The sequence below is a fragment of the Coffea arabica genome, chromosome 1c (assembly GCF_036785885.1).
Source record: "Coffea arabica cultivar ET-39 chromosome 1c, Coffea Arabica ET-39 HiFi, whole genome shotgun sequence".
Taxonomy (NCBI): domain Eukaryota; kingdom Viridiplantae; phylum Streptophyta; class Magnoliopsida; order Gentianales; family Rubiaceae; genus Coffea; species Coffea arabica.
This window is the reverse complement of record NC_092310.1, coordinates 49,090,976-49,107,513: the sequence shown is the minus strand read 5'-3', so window position 1 is coordinate 49,107,513 and position 16,538 is coordinate 49,090,976. Positions and strand designations below refer to the sequence as shown.

General features: G+C 33.6%; 1 protein-coding gene across 1 annotated transcript; it reads right to left on the bottom strand.

Moving 5' to 3' along the window:
- Window positions 1–328: 328 nt before the first annotated feature.
- LOC113735657 (replication protein A 70 kDa DNA-binding subunit B-like) lies at window positions 329–6,650 on the bottom strand. Its single transcript, XM_072074939.1, has 12 exons — window positions 6,402–6,650; window positions 6,093–6,220; window positions 5,845–5,863; window positions 3,671–3,826; window positions 2,448–2,718; window positions 2,270–2,357; window positions 2,062–2,186; window positions 1,891–1,969; window positions 1,666–1,798; window positions 1,414–1,571; window positions 1,207–1,327; window positions 329–1,111 (listed from the first exon to the last, which is right to left on the bottom strand). The coding sequence occupies exons 4-12, from the start codon at window positions 3,818–3,820 to the stop codon at window positions 617–619; spliced, it is 1,620 nt and encodes a 539-aa protein (XP_071931040.1). The 5' UTR covers window positions 3,821–3,826; window positions 5,845–5,863; window positions 6,093–6,220; window positions 6,402–6,650; the 3' UTR covers window positions 329–616.
- Window positions 6,651–16,538: the final 9,888 nt, after the last annotated feature.

Here is a 16,538-nt window from a genome sequence, read left to right as displayed (position 1 = left end):
CGCAACTGCTCTGAGTGGCTACTGGCTAGTGTACTAATGAGAAAGAAAAGAAACGGTCCAATGTCAAAAGCAAGAGAATGCTTCAGACAACTTGTAGAAAATATTTTACCTTGCCACTTGTCAAACAATGAAGAAGCCACGTGGCAAGAGTAAAGGCAAACACTAAACCTTGCTCTTTTCTTATATCTTATACTAGCATGATTCTGGCCGTGCATTGCACGGCCTACCCACTGATATGATCAAACAACTTAATCACAGCTGGGCAATCAGGATCATATATGTATATATATGATATGACCAACTGAAAAATGAAGAGGTAAACAATGAATATGCAAATCACAACCATAGATTACATAAACTCAAACATTCATGTCTTAGCAAAACACACACTTCAGTTCAACCCACAGTTACATATTAAGGGGTTTTAATAGGCTTCATTGCCTATTGAGTTACAACATTGATGGTTAAACCATTCATAGATATATTAGGATCCATTACTTTCTAAGTCAAAAGAATAATGGATCATAATATAATTCAAAAGGCATTGTCTAAGCAATCAAGATAGTCATCAAGGCAATGAACAAAAGATATAACAAAAGTGCAGAAATCAGGCATATCAGTCTTCCTTTGCTTTAGGTTTCTTGGCTGGACTGTCTTTGATATTTGCAAGTGGACCATACGATTTTGCAGGTTCTTTGGCAAACTCTTCAGCAGCCTTTGTTGGTTGTTTAGGATCTGTGTCTGCTGGTAAATCTTCTGGAAATTCAAGGCTTCTTTTTGCTCCACTGGTTGCAGATGTCTGGCTATCTTTGTAAGAACTGGCTCCAGCAATTTCTTCAAGTACCAACTTTGTGCTTGGTGTGAACAATTGATCCTTTGATGATGTTTCTGCATGCCTTGCTGATGAACTGCGAAGTTCAGAAAAAACTTGAGTGTTTTCTGGAAGTTCTAGAGGAAGGGGACGGTCTGATAGTTCAGCTGCAGTATAAGCTTTGATGACAGTATTCTTTCTCTGCAGTTGACCTTGGAAAGGAGTCTCATAGGATTTCAGAAAACAGACCACTGTGTACTTTTTCAAAGCATCATTAAGTTCAGTATCTATTTGAAAGCCCTGCACCAGAAAATTTTTTTAGTTAGGTTCAGTGAATTCCTTTCTATGTATATATGTATTTATGCCTGAATATAAGACAGAAAATTCATACTTACATCTTCTTGTGCTTGTTTAAGCTGCAATGGAGTGAACTCAATCAATTTTTCAGCATCTTCTCCAGATATAATGCAGTGTATTGAGCTCGAAGCATCAGTTATAATAATTGGAATGCGAGCCCTTTAATTGAGTGGAGGAATTAAGATTAATATATGGCAACAAATGCGAATAATATTTAATTTAGAAGCATAAGTTAATGATCTAACCTGAGTTCAACTTCAGTTTGCTGTTTGCATGAAGGACAGTGGATGATCCAGTCAATGTCAGCATTCACAATTTTGTGACAATTCGCACAAGCTGTAGTCCAATATTTGCTGAATCCATATGCAAGTTTGACAGTTCCTTGCACCCAAGCTGCCTTTTGCTGAGGCAGGCAACCATGAATGGTATTTGAATGTGAATTAGATAATAAATAGTTATATTTAAGCAAAATTGTAGAATAACAATATAGTACTTACAACTGGAAATGATGCCTGAAAATTGCTGATTGCTTTGATATCTTCTTCATTTGGAGGAGGAAGTAAATAGCTTGCATCATTGTATGTTTTAGCATCAAGCAAATTCCTGATTTCTTCCTTGTTCAAGCTGAACCTGAATGATTATGTTCAGAGGACAAATACAAAATTTATCAGTAAAATAAGTTGATAATTTATGGAAAAAACTAAAAAGAAAATTATACTTACCATTGCCTCAAAGATAGCTCATCTGGGAGTGGAGGACTGATCAGAATTCCAGATGAATACCTTGTAGTGAATGACAAAGCTGTAAAAATGATGAAATGGTTTAGTAATTATAACATTAAGTACTTAAAAGACACACAATAAAGAAATCATAATGCATAATGAAAAATTTACTATTGAATGTGGTCACTTTAACACGGAGAGCTATGATTAGAGGGGCAGTGCTAATCATGTCTGCTATTTTGCTCCCTTCATCATGTTCAAATTCATTCCAGAGAGTCATAAGCATGAGTTTCTTCCTGTCAGGTATAACAAATAAATTATAACTACTGCCATTAATCTAAAATGAGTTAATAAAATAGTAGTATTCAGGTTTGATTACTCTTCATTCACTATTATAATGTCTCTAGAAATAGAATCTGGATCTAGCTGCTTTATTGGGAATGCGTGAATGACAAAGCCTCTAATATCTGAAACAAAAGTGTTGATATGAATGTAAGAAATCAATAAAATGTCAAATGACTGTCAAGTAAATTAAAAAATAATGTAACAAAAATTACTGCAAAGGTTATCTGAATCAGCATATTTGTGCAGATCAGAGAAGTTTGTCAGCTCAAATATGCAAGGCAACATAGGTGGCACAGGTTCAGCATAATTTTCAATCAAAGTCTTGTAGTTCAAAATCCAGGAGCATTCATAAGTCCCAACTCTGTATGTTGGGTCAGCAGGAACCACAATTGCATTAGAAACATAATATCGTTGATAAGGCTGCAGAAATTTGCTGAAGGTCTTGATGTGTTGTTCATAAGTCACAACAGAAACTTTTGTTCCCTGATTAGGATTAGGAAAAGTTAGTTATATATATATTATGAGTTATAGCTATAACTATAATGTTTTTGGCTAACATTATATTTATGACACAGAAATTAAAATTATAGGAATGAATACTTTAATAGTTAGGCGAGTATTCACTTGTAATCAAACTATAGTTCTGATATCAGTAGATGAAACTATGGTTCGTATAGATGAAAAGGTTAACTGCCATAAGTATGTCAATTGTTCCAGTTCATTAGTCCTGTGCAAATTTAGATAATTAACATATTATACTCCCACATGCTGTCTGGTACAGCCTGTCTTGATGACCAGCAGAAATATGCAATTTTTCCTCCCCTTAAGCTTTTACAATTTCATTATCTGTTTAGTGTGTGTGTTTTTTGTGAGATGTAATAAGCAATAATGTAACAGGGTAAACTGGAATTGCATATGTATATGTTTGTGATATGCTCATAACAAAGGTTTGTAATGCTAGAATAACTTCAGTATAAGGTAACCAACACTTGATAACAAACATGTATCTAAATATGCTGATAAGGAGGTTATTCCCATATTATTGGGTTTTTTTTTGTGGGGGGGGGTTCGAAGGAAGTTCATGGAGCAGGAGCTACTCTTGACCAGATACTCTTTTTTTTTTTTGATGTCACAGATTGAAAACATTCTTCTTTTTCTTCTGGACCAACAAAGCCTACTTGCTAGTTGGATAGAAAAACTTAATGAACAACAAGATTCCCTTCAGGAGCAGGTTGATATAAGTAAGATGTCAGAGTTCTAAATTCACTGATTACTATGTCAAAAGTGGTGCTAATCATCCTTATTCTCAGCTTCAGCAAGTTTTCAACCATGTGGTAATGAAGAGGCAAATCATAAAATGTTCGTTTACAGAATCTAAAATGTTCTCATCTATGAATTTAATTAATGACCAGAGAGATAGGAAAGAATTGCTGACCTCAGTATCTGTGAGCAGAAAACGCATAATTCGCCTAGGTGGAACTTCACGAGTTAATTGACTGTGGCCTCTGTGAACAACTTGTGCCAGAACAGTCCACTTTTCTGCTCCTTTCTGAATGTTTAGTACGGAAGATATATGTCTAGGCATGATGGGCTGTATTTGTACAGAAATTAGATAGTGAATTAAACAAAATAATAAAGTTGAAAAAAAGGGCATGAATATTAAAACCTGATAATACAATCTGGGAAGCTTCGAGAACTTCTTTATATACTATATTTTTAGTATGATCAGTGCATGATTCATCAAAATAAGCTGGCCTAATAAGTACTTTTACAGCCGAAGCTGTTTTGGCTCTTGAAAGTGCAACATATAATTGGCCATATGAAAACACAGGTTCTTTCAAATAAATACCAACAAAATCTAAAGTTTGGCCTTGTGCTTTATTTATTGTCATTGCAAAGCACAAACGAATTGGAAATTGTGTTCTCTTATATGGAACTGGATATTGTTCATCACTTGGTGGCTGCAAGGAAATTCTATGTATAAAAACTTCTTTGCCACAAAAATCACCAACTGCAATTTTAGCACAAATAACATTCTTGCTCAAACTCTTTATTATCAGTCTAGTTCCATTGCATAATCCTTCAGCAGGATCAAGATTTCTTAAAAGAATTATTGGGGCATTGGATTTTAAGAGTAACCTATGTGGAGGTAAATTGCTTGGCGTAAGAGTATTCAAAAGATCAATATATTCAGATTGATGATTTTCATTCAGTGTTTCATCATAGCTTAGGTACTCAGTCAAATCTCCTGGAAATTTTTTGATCAATTGATCATTTATTTCATCTACAAAGTTATTCTTTGTAGTTAGAATTGCTCTATTTTGTGAGCAATACAGTTTGTTTGAAGGATCTTTAAATTCAGGATACACAATATTGATTAGCTTTTCAATTGCATCAGTCTCATTATTATAGTTAACTATAATTGAAGATGGAAGTTTTACTATGTCATTTTCATTTGTTTCTTGTGTCCCATCTCCAATTCTTAAAAGAAACTGCGTGAATGAAGGATCTAATTTTGCTCTCATGTTCTCTATTAATTGCAATTTCTCTAATTTGTGCCATAATGGAGAATTTATCAAACATGCATTTATCATTTCAGCTTTTGTTCCTTTTCTAACAGTGTGATTGAGTTGGTCATATATGGTTGTGATAAATATGATATTACAGATGTACTACCTATTATAGGTATATGGCTATTCACAGAAAGGGGAGGAATATAATTAGCTAGTTCCATATCTAGATTTGATATTTCAGAATAGCTAATTATTTCTTTAACGTTTGCAACTTGTTCACTCTGAAACTGATTTTCTGTAACAAATGGTTCCTCATTGAAGTTCACTTGTGACAAAGCAGCAGGTTCAACACCACAGAGGTTGATTAAAGATGAATTCATTGTAGGCAAACAATGCTTGTCAGTAGAATCAGAGGTATAATGAACTTCTCCAGTTTTTTTTGGAGGAAAGTAAACATTTTTACCCCTGCAGTCATTTGGCAGAATTACATTCCTATCGATGTGATTTTGTGAAGCACATGTTTCAACATAGTGCTTTTCACGGATGTCATTCTCACAGTTCATTACAATAGGAGAATATGGTTGAGAAACAGAAGAATCAAGAGTAAACTTCATATGCTCAGTCAGCATATTTAAGTTTCTCCTTTTGTTTCTTTCCAACATTGCTAAATCAAGGGAATCATCAAACATCTCATCTATCAATCTAAAACCTGAACTAAATTTTCTTTTTTTCTTCATTTTGAAACACAGAAGATCAAAACCTAATTTTACTATAAATAAAGCAAGATACTAAACCAAAGGCACACAAAATGACAGAATCAAAGCATCCTAGAATAGCTAAAACTAACTAATATATATAAAATGGCAACCTTAATAACCCGAAGTACAATGATACTAAATGATGTAATTATTGAATAGATAAACAACTAACAGCATCATGCAACATTTGAAATTAAAAACAGAGGCAAAAGTAAAGCATCATAGCATAACATCAAACACATCGCATTTCTTATAATTAAAAGAAAGCAATAAACACAGGCAATAACAATGGGAAAAAATTGCAGTTCAAATCAGAAGGTGAGAAAACAAAAACATACCTATATTTTTTTTGCTCGCCTGAATGTTGGCAAAAGTCCGGCAGCATTTGAAATGAATATAAAAAGAGAGGAAAAAGTAAAGGTAAGCTAATCGAAAAATTACCATCATAATTATTCTTTTATGCATAATATAAAAGACATGGCAGTCTTTAATTAACGGAAGGCAATAATAAATGAACAGAAGGTAAGAACATTCATCAAAGTAAAAAAATGCAGGCTGAAATAAAAAGACAGAGAATAGAAAATACCTAGATTTTCTTCGCTCGTCTGCTGCGGCAAAACTGAGAAACAAAAGTATATATAGGGCTGGGAATACAGCCCATTTTGAAAGCTGCATCACAGCATACGTCGGTAGAACATGCATCCCTAAAATGAGCTGATTTTGGGGAAAAAGAGATATCAGTGAACTGTTTTTTGGGGCAAAAGAAGAATTGACGTCAATTGGGCGACTTTTTTAGAGACAATCGAAAGGAAGTACAGTTAATTGCTCGAGGAATTGACAGAAAATCGAAGATTTTGCAGGGCCGTAGATTTTGGGGAAAAGGAATTTTACTGACCTAATTTTTGGGGCAGGCCAAGAATTCACGTGCGTGTGGAGGATTTTCTGGGTTGAAATCAAATTGAAGGACAATTTAGTTGTTGAAGGATTCGGTAAGAAACTGAAAATTTTGCAGGCCGATATAGTATAGCGACCTATTCGATTGAGAGAAAGAAAAAGGCTATTCGACAGAAAAGAAGGGGAAGGGAATTCTGGCTAAATGAAGAAAGAAGGAAGTTCAATAACTAATAAGACAATTAAGGTGGTGTTCACTAACTTTAACATCAGTCATAACGGCCAAGTACATTACTTCTAACGGACATAACTCCATTAATTTATATTAATTATATAATGAATCATATAATCTAATTCAAAACAGCCCATGTGATAAAAGGGCCCACAAATAGTTTACAATTATTTGCACTTGATCAGAAAATTATAAAAGAAATATTTTCAAATATACAAAAATAACCCTAAATAGTTAGCAACTATTTAATGAGCTAGTTTTCGTAAAAGGATTCAATTGACCTTTCACATCAATTAAAAACCAAACAAAAGGAACAAATGCAAATAATTAAACCATTGTTACCAATTAGCCCCAAAATAGTAAGGAACTATTAAGACTTTGCATTTGAAGACCATGCCTGAAATAGACATTTCTCACTTTTTGGTAGAAAAAACCAGAAAAAAACTCCTTTCTCTAACAATATAGTGACACTTGGCATTCAATTGAGAACTCCAATTGTTCTCTTATCTAGTTGGTAGATATAAGGTAGATATGCTCCGCATATTTTTCTTTTTAATTTTTTTTTATTTTTCCAATATATCTATTATGCATATGCTCCATACATCTATTAATTTTTTTAATATATTCATAACCAATACTTAGTGATATCCCATCGCAAAAGGCTTACATTTCACAATTGCATGCATTGACGGGTTTCTCGATTAGATTCAGGCACATGATGTGGTTTGCTCCTGATTTCTCAAGCTACAATGGGGACGATTAGTTGTAAAACTTGAAAAGTTGTACATTCCTTCAATTCTTTTGTTTTTGTTTTGGCAGAAAAACACCTTAAACTTCATTAAATACCAATTAAATGTTCCTCAATTCTTTTGGCTGATGGTCCTTGTTGGACCCACCCACCCGCAGCGCTCTATCAGAATACAAAATTAGCAGAGTGATTTTATGTCATGTGCTTGGCAAAATTTGCAACCCCCTTTTTTTAGCTGATAGTTTAACTCTAATTCTAAACCTTTAAATCCTATTCGTTGTACAATTTCTGATTTAATTCCAACACTAAGTTACGCTCTTCATCTTTACTAGTTTTTTCAACCTCACGCGACGCGTGAGGATGCCCTGGCCATATGTTAATCAAGATCAAATGAAGGTAAGTGGATTAACGTAAATTGGTTATATATTTAATACATGATAGGTGTTAATAAATGTGGAGATTTTGACTTTAGGTAAATTGAATATTGTTGTTACTCGTTTACTCATTTGATTTGTAATTTTCTCTTAGATAGTCAGTCTTTGGCTTAAGATCTTTGCGAATTCTTGATACTATAAATAAATGATGCATTCATTTAAAATGTACAAGTACATACAAATATCATAAATATGGTGACGCTGATCACTTTTAAAATTATGCACACACACTATTTGTATCTAATTAAGAATGAAATAAGTTTCAACAAGATCAGCTAGGTGAGAGTGTGAAAACTTCACCTTGTAAAACTGCTAAATCCAGGTCTTCAATTGAAGAAAGAAACACATCCAATATGTTGCTTTCAGAAGGCTTTCTCTCAAGATTACATAGGCAAGAGAGCTAAAACTCTGAATGAAAAAAATACCAATAAAAGTATCTAAAACTAAAGGTTAGGTAGTACATTACTTTTCTGAAATTTCTTATCAAGAATTAGTTCAAACATGTTCAAAAAATCTTTTCTTGTTATACATAATAGTGATTAAGGCGCACTCAAATGTGTATATAACTAATTAGAATAAAAATATTTGTAATAATAATTCTCTTATAAAAGTGAAGTATTATAGGAGAAACAAGTGCATGGACTTAATTTGGGTGATGTTAATAAAGAAAAATTGAGGAAATGTGTGTCAAATATAGTAGATAAACATGGAGAAATTGAAAGTAAAAATATGGGAAGATTCGAAATTATGGTAAAATTGTGTTGTTTTATTATTTTGTTACAGAATAAATCCATTTTATCCTTTATAATAAAGGAAAAAAAATAAAAAAAAAGGAAGAAAGAACTAACAATGCAACACCGTAAAGGACATCAAGTTTTATATATGGCACATATATGCTTCCTAAAAAATACCACTGGAGGGAGAGGGGAAAGAATTCTAGCGTCTGAACTCAGGAGCAAGAGGGCAAGCCCAAACAAATGCCTATGAAATACCACTGGAATTGTCGAAATTTACAGCATAACCAGTCTATCTGCCTATGAAATGCCACTGAAGTTGCTCAAAATTACCGGATAACCGGCCCATGAGCACTGTAGAACCTCAACTGGCACTTTTAGTATAGTAAGGATTTATATATTTATATTTTTTTTACTGTTGAGGATGAGATGATGCAGCCCAAAGTAAACTTTCTATATTTCTCGTAAGAGGTGCACGTATCACTTTTTTGTTTTGTATAATTGAGAGATCCCAGTGTGATTTGAACCGACCACTTGGACTTGCAATTGCACCGCAACAGTAAATAAAATATTGAACAACATCTTATACTCAGTCAATAGTCAAATTATTTTTTCCCCTAAAGCTCATACTATATATCCTGACTAAAAATATATATGGAACACAAAAGAAATTAGATTTCAAAGATATATGCCTGCCCTAATTCTGTACAAAATTAAGTTAATTTTTTGTACAATTCCTAAATTAAATTGGTTCCTAAAGACTAGAACGCTTGCACTCAAATAATACAGTACAATACAATATGATACGATACGATACGATACAAACTTTGTTGTTTAATAGGCGTCCACACTCATTTGACTACAGAGATTTGTTCGAATTAATATTATAATAAAATTAAATTAGATAATTGCATGGGAATCTCACTCCTGTAAAACACCTAAAACCTAACCACTGCTGCCCCTCCGTCCCTAGCCACCACTACTACTACAGTTTGTATTTCAGTCTTCAGCATCTTCACTCTTATCATGGCTGTGGTTGGTTGCAAATTATTCTCTAAAATTTATTTCACCACCTACAGGGAACTTTGGTGGTTCCCCGTGGTCGTGTCCTCTGTTGCTGCTATTATGTGTTTTGCCCACTCCGACCTTCGTGAGCAGCATCCATGACGGTAAATTTCGTCTCCAGAGTTTCAGGTGTTGTCATTCTCACGTTTGAGTTTTTTCTCCTTCACAATTATGAAAAGATTCAGGCGTATAGGGTACTGCACCTCAAATTTAGTATCCTTGGCCGATCTACCATAAATTGTGTCCTCTATCTCGGTTCAGCCATACTCTCTGGGCTGAACGAAACATCTCTGGCGGGAGCCTTCTTCTTCTACTTTGTTGCCATTACCGTCATGTTGGGGGAGAGGCTGCTGGAGACAAAAACTGACTTGGGTCTGTTTTTGTTCTCATTTCTTGTGGGGTCTGCGAGCTTATCTTAGCTTTGGTTTTGGCTCTTGGTTCTGGACCTTTGTTGCATTATCTTGGTCTTGTCTTACCTCTAGGGGTTTGCTGCTTGCCCTATGTGCCTCAAAAAACCCGAAGGAATGAGGGGAAGGGAACCATGGAGATGGAGATGATTGGAGGTTCTAAATTCTTGTGCATATTTCGGTAAGTTTACTAGTATTATAAATAAGTTACTGTTTTACTTTGGTAGGTTTGCTAGTATTATAAATAACTTAGTGCTATCTCTATCTAATGGATCATCTTGTGTTGTTCTACTGCTATCTCTCAAAGATTATCACAAAGATTACAAGGACTTGGTTGGTTATATAATTTTGGTGGAGCCACTAGCTAGCTTCTAAATTTGGCCATTCTAGTGATATATGCTATCCTTTATTTCTCAGTAACGAGGATAATTATCCAAGACTGTGACACAATCTTTTTAAGATACAAAAGTTTGGCATTTTCTTGGTTTCACTCTTCACTTTTAGTAATAGGAAGCCCTTTTTTCCTTTTTCTCCCTGTCTCTCTCTTATTTTTATTTTTTTTTTCATTTTGTTTTCTGTGATGTTTGGAAAGAAAGCGTTTTTGTTATCTATTTTCTCTTTCTTGTTTTATTTTTTCTCTCATTTTTTATATTGTCCCTGGAAGAATGGATACGTTTCTGTGACCGTAAGAATTATTATAATTATTTTTGCTAAAGTTTTGGTTAAGTGCAAATCATTAACGTTCCATAGCTTTCTAATCTAAAACTTCAAAGGCTGTCTCTAAATATTAATGTATTCCATGATGAAAGAACTTTTTAGTTGTTTGTTACTAGGTCTTTAATTCTAGACCTTGACCTTTAATTCTCAAATCAGATGAATCTGAAGCCTCAATCCTCACAGTTGGATCTTATGTTTGTGTCATTAATAGCAACTTTTCCAAAATAAGAAACAATTTATTTAGCCAAAATAAGACCAAGTTTATTCAGTAGAAGATCTTCACGTGAAAGAGCCATAAGTACGCACATTCAAGTTAAGGGTGTCCAGAATAATAAGCTGGAAAATATCTGTGACTTTTTATGTTGCTTTTGAAGGAATGAATCCTGTAGAGTTTATTTTGCACAAATGCTCTGATCGTTTAAGTCATTTAAGTCAAATGAAAAGAGGATAAGAAAAGTGTAAATCTCGGTGTCGATCAAATGAAAAGAGGATAAGAAAAGTGAGAAACTTGGTGTATGTTTATGTGACTTCAAAAAAGTGTAAAACTTTCCAAGATAATAAGTTTAAGTCAAAGGAAAAGAGGATAAGAAAAGTGAAAATCTTGGTGTATGTTTATGTGACAATTTCGTGTAAGGTCTTGTGAGTGTTGTTGGATACAGTATGCAAGTTCTTCATTTGGGAAGGGGGAACAAGAGAATCTTAATTAAACGCCAAAAGAAAAACAAGTTATTTTTTAAATTTCTCTATTTTTGTTGCTTAGATTCAAAATCTTGCAGTCATGACTTCAAACCCATATTTTTTTAAATATAATAAGCAGATTTCCACGAAAAAATTAGAGAGAGAAAAAAGGAATTCAATTTGTTGACGTAATTCGAGTAATTAGAAAAAGAAAATTGATGCCTCTCTCAGAAAAGGGTCCATCTTGCATCAAAAGCAGAATATTGTAGTCTCTTTTGGCAGTAACAAAGTTATCTACTGATTCTTGTATTTGTCATAGAACTCCATGTATCTTCACATTCTTCATTTTCTCTCCTAAGAGCAACAAATGGAAGGACGAGAGCCTAATCATATGAATGATAAGTTAGTTTCGAGATTGTGAGACATTTTTGGTTGGCTAGTTGCCCCTTTCTGGTGATTCTTCCATTTGAAAGATGTTACCCCTATAAAATAAGTTCATCTTTTACATATGATAAGCCAGTGAGAATGGAGGAACTACGTAGTTGTTGAAGATGTGCTCAGGCAATTAACAAATCATTCTTCGATACAACAAACTTAAGTGACAGTACTTTTTTAGCTTTACTAGATCTTCGATTGAATTGTCCCCTTTCAACTCCCTTTCCATTGAATCTTTCTGGCTTGAATTTTTCTGGCTCATCCCACAGTTTTGGATCTCTTTCGATGGTCCATACATTGGTGAAAAACATCGTGCCTTTTGGTACCTCATATCCACAGAGATTACAATCTTGAGCTGACTGGTGTGGCACAAGAAGAGCAAGAGGATGTAATTTAGTGCTTCGGTGATAATGTCAATTCAGACAAATTCAGATTTGGGATGTCTTTTTCTTAAGCTTGTCCAATCACGTCTTTCAACCTCAGCTATTGCTTTCTTCATGGCTTCTGGATGGCTAAGGTCCTAAGGAGAAGAGACATTGCTACTCCAAAGTAGTTGCTGTGCTTTCAGTCCCAGCTGCAATCAATGTCTGAAAAGTGCAAGTTTAAATTCACCATTTTGCTTCCCAAAGGCACCCCAATAATTTTCTTCTCATGTGACTTGGCTTTTCCATTTTCCTTTCTGAAATTACATAGGCACTCTGCTAAATGGAGAAGCAATATTGTTGAGTTCACAGATCAGACTTTATTTACTACTACTATGAATTATGCTAGATATGCATGTGTTAATAAGTGTTTTGATTAGAAGAAGGTTAATATTTGTGCATCAGAATGATGCTGCTTAAATATTTCTTCCAATTTTGCATCATGCTAAGTGTTCATATCCAAAAGAAGTGAGAGGGAAGCTAGTCATGCCAGCATAATTGCTTTCATTATCTAATCAGGAAGAGATTCTGGTTCTGCATCTTGCTTTGATAGCAAAATATCAATTACTGTCTTCTTCGTTTCTTTGTTTTTGTAAAGCCGTCGGTATGTAGTTGGTACATTGTCATATGTTTATAGTGGCATTCTTACCTTCCACACAGAAAATGTAGTGTCATTAACACTTTAAAACATGCAAAGAATTGCAGCTGATGATCTTCAGTTTTCCAATTTGGAAGTCGAACGAGTGATCAACACTAAGTGATCAAGGTAGAAATGATATGTTAATTTGTAGGACAGAACCATGAGCAGTGTAAGTACAATAAAATACAATCCACTTAGACGGCTTTAGTCACTACCAGGAAGGGTGGACAATAAATGAGTGATACTATCAAGTTTTCGAGGCCTGTAGAAGACTTCCGATGGCTTTGCCTTGTGGGTAGATATGCCAGGAGCTTCCATCTGAAATCTTACATTAGGTGTCCTGTCCTATGCCTGTACTAGTGAGCCCCACCAAAAAGAAATGCAGCTTTGTAATTCTGAAGCAGGTTCAAATTCCCTTTATTGCTTTTTCTTGTGCAGAACTGAGAAGACACTTGTCCAAACCCCAGCAGCAGATCTTTGGTTTTAACTTGGTAATCAACAAGAAGGCGAAGGTAATATGTTAATTTTCCAGAAGACATAATGGCAATATAAGTACGAGACAATGCTTTGCACTTGAAGGATGAGCATCAGAAGTGGCTGCAGAAATCGAATATAAACCAAGAAGAAAAGAACAAATCTTGATTTTTTTTTTTTTTAGGACATGGAAGCAAAAAGTTGAGAACTATTCTGTTTTGATTTCCCCTGCATTGTATGGTAGTTTCCAATTTCAGTGCTGTAGGGAACCTAGTCATGCATTGACCATCCCAAAGTAATTGAAAACTTGTCAAATGTACTTTTGTCTCTTTTTTTTTTGGTCACCTAGCATAACAATACCAAATTCTTGTACATTATTATGTTTTGGAGATGTCAGTTAGTCAGTCTAGAGATCAATTACTGCTATTTTCACCTCCAATAATCATTGAAATATAGGGACTATGGTTAGAGGATAAGCATTAGAAAGGTCTTGACTGATATAAGAAGCATTAGAACACCTGATAAAAGGCAAAAAGTGCGGAAGAATAAGTGATAAAAAAAATAGTCATTAAATTATTGAAAATTTTCTAACTTGGTTACTAAAATTTTTTATTTAGTCAAAATGGTTAACTGAACTAATAGTAAAAAAAAAAAAAAAATTCTTTTTGGGGTCACTCAGCTAATATAAAAGTACCCTTGTCGGCACTTAATTAAAAAAAATGCAATTTTTTGGTCCAAAAACTATACGTTTTATTTAGGTAAACCTAAAGTGTAAAACGACTAATTTGGTTAAATAAGAAGTTTAATGAAAAAAATAGGAGATTATAAATTTTTTTTTTCTTTACTAAAAGATTTTATCATTTTCGGTTATGCATATGTTCATGACTTGCAGATGGTTACAATTAAGCATTAAAAACATTTTTAATCAGTAATCATCTCCACTCATCAATCAAGGAGCGAAGGACTTCTAATTTTAGTCAGTAATGACTAAGACAAGCAACTGGTCATTTTTGTTTTCTCTTTGAACTCAGAACATTAAAATCAAGAAAACCTCTGCTGCCTATACAATTCCTACAATAAAGAACAGAAATAAATTAATCTGAATTTAATCATAAAAACACATCAAATTGATCACGAAATCCCTCTTCCTTCTTTTATTATTATTTTTTGGTCGCATAGTACTACCTTCAATTTAAAAATCAAGTGAATCGTGGTTGACGGATGTATGGTGGACGGATGAGAAGTAAGTGGTGATCTACGGTTTGGAAATATCAACCCGGTTGACGGAGAGTCATCGCGGGAAGATATACGAATGAACTGGCAAAGCAAGTGGAATTTAGCTCCTGAGAGCTACCATATCCTTGAATTGTTTCTGTTTACATTTTGTTGGCATTATTAATTACTTGTAAGTTATCACTTGAACTGTTACTTGGGCTTGTTACCTAAGCTATGTGCCTGCATGTGTGTTCTTGGTCTCACGAGCGTTTTTGCTCACCCTGTAGATTTGTTTTCCTTAACAGGTTTGAACTCGGAGGTGTACTGGGGAAACCCTCCTGATGTGTTTTTGTTTAGGGTTTCTATTACATTTTGGCTATGCCCCTTGGTTTTGGATTGTACTTTTGGAATTGAAATGTAACTTTTGGGGCGTAATGTATATTTGGGATTCATGATGTATTTTGAATACCCGACGTGCGGGTTGGATAATGGATGACTATTGTTAAACTTGAACGCTTCCGTATTTACTGTACTTAAGTTACTTACTTGTGTGGTGTAGTTCGATAATAAGCTTGAATGATTTGGCTTGAGTCCTGGCGAGAGCTAGACAGGCGTCCCGCGGATACCCTTTGGTTCGCCTTAAGGAGAAGTGGGGGCGTCACAAAAATTAACAATAAATAAAAAATGAATGGCTCAAAACTACTACTAAATTATAATAATCCCACTATTTGAAAAATTCATAAACTCTAAATGAATTATTTCAACGTTTTCTTTTCTATCTTGTAAATCTAAATCCATAATAAAATTTCATCAAAAGTATCCTATCATAGTGATAAAATTATTATTATAGTTGTTTATTAAATAGTAGGTATGGATATGAAATATTTGGCACCTTTTCCTTATAATTATACAAGATAATCTTATAATTGTATAGGAAAATAAATTAAAACTCATTACACAAGGGCATTTTTTGATATTCATTTAAAAAATTGATCACGTCAATATTATTTTAAGGTTTTATTACTTAAAGGGATAATATCAGATACCTCCCTTGAGTTTCTCCTAATATTACCTGGCATCCCTAAAATTTTAAAAATATCACTTACCTCCCTTAGTAATTGCAAAAAGACTATATTAACCCTCACTTGAAACATAATTCTTATATCAAATAAGTGGAGCTCAAAATTAAAAAAAAAAGGAAACAAAAGTCACTTTCTTCTCTTTCCCTTTTCTCCAATATTCTCTCTTACTAATTTTTTTTGGATGACTATGCAATTTTCTATTTGTAAATTATAATAAATTGAATTTTATTATCTTTTACTTTTTATAATTGTGATAGAGTGGAGTACGATTTATTTGCCTATTTTGAGTTATTTTTTATAATGATTGGTACAATTTAAAGGTTTGAGCACGAGTTGAGAAGAAATTGAAAAAAAAAAAAAAGATGAAGTTCATAAGAAATCGATTTTAAGCATATAGAGTTAAACTAGTCAATTATATTTCGTTGTAAATATCTTTTTTATTTTTCAAATATATATTTTTATGGACTATAGCATTATGATGTGGTAGTACTACTAGAAATTATTTTTTTAAATGATGGTTTTCTTGAAATAAACAAAGTGATCTAGGAGCATTTTTATTTAGCAAGTAGAAAAGGGTAATTTCAAGTTTTTAAAAATTTTGTTACGCAAATAACAAAAGTAAGGAAGGTAAATGATATTTTTGAAATCTTAAGGGTGTCAGGTGATATTAAGAGAAACCTCAAGGGAGGTTTCTGATATTATCCCTTACTAAAACTATCAAATCAAGGGAGGTAAGTATAATTTTTCAAATCTCAGTGAAGTTTAGTAAAATTGTTAGAAACCACAGGGAAGTTTCTGAAATGATCCCATTTAATTATGATACTACCCTAAAAACTAGTTGCCTCCTCAGCAGGCACA

Bases quoted from the DNA above. Each gene is read 5' to 3' on its own strand.
- LOC113735657 (XM_072074939.1), bottom strand. From the start codon at position 3,820: ATGCCTAGACATATATCTTCCGTACTAAACATTCAGAAAGGAGCAGAA. The intron at 1,970-2,061 runs GTAAATTTTTCA...TCATTTTTACAG, and splicing joins TAAAGTGACCACATTCAATA to CTTTGTCATTCACTACAAGG. The intron at 1,112-1,206 runs GTAAGTATGAAT...TTTCTGGTGCAG, and splicing joins TTAAACAAGCACAAGAAGAT to GGCTTTCAAATAGATACTGA.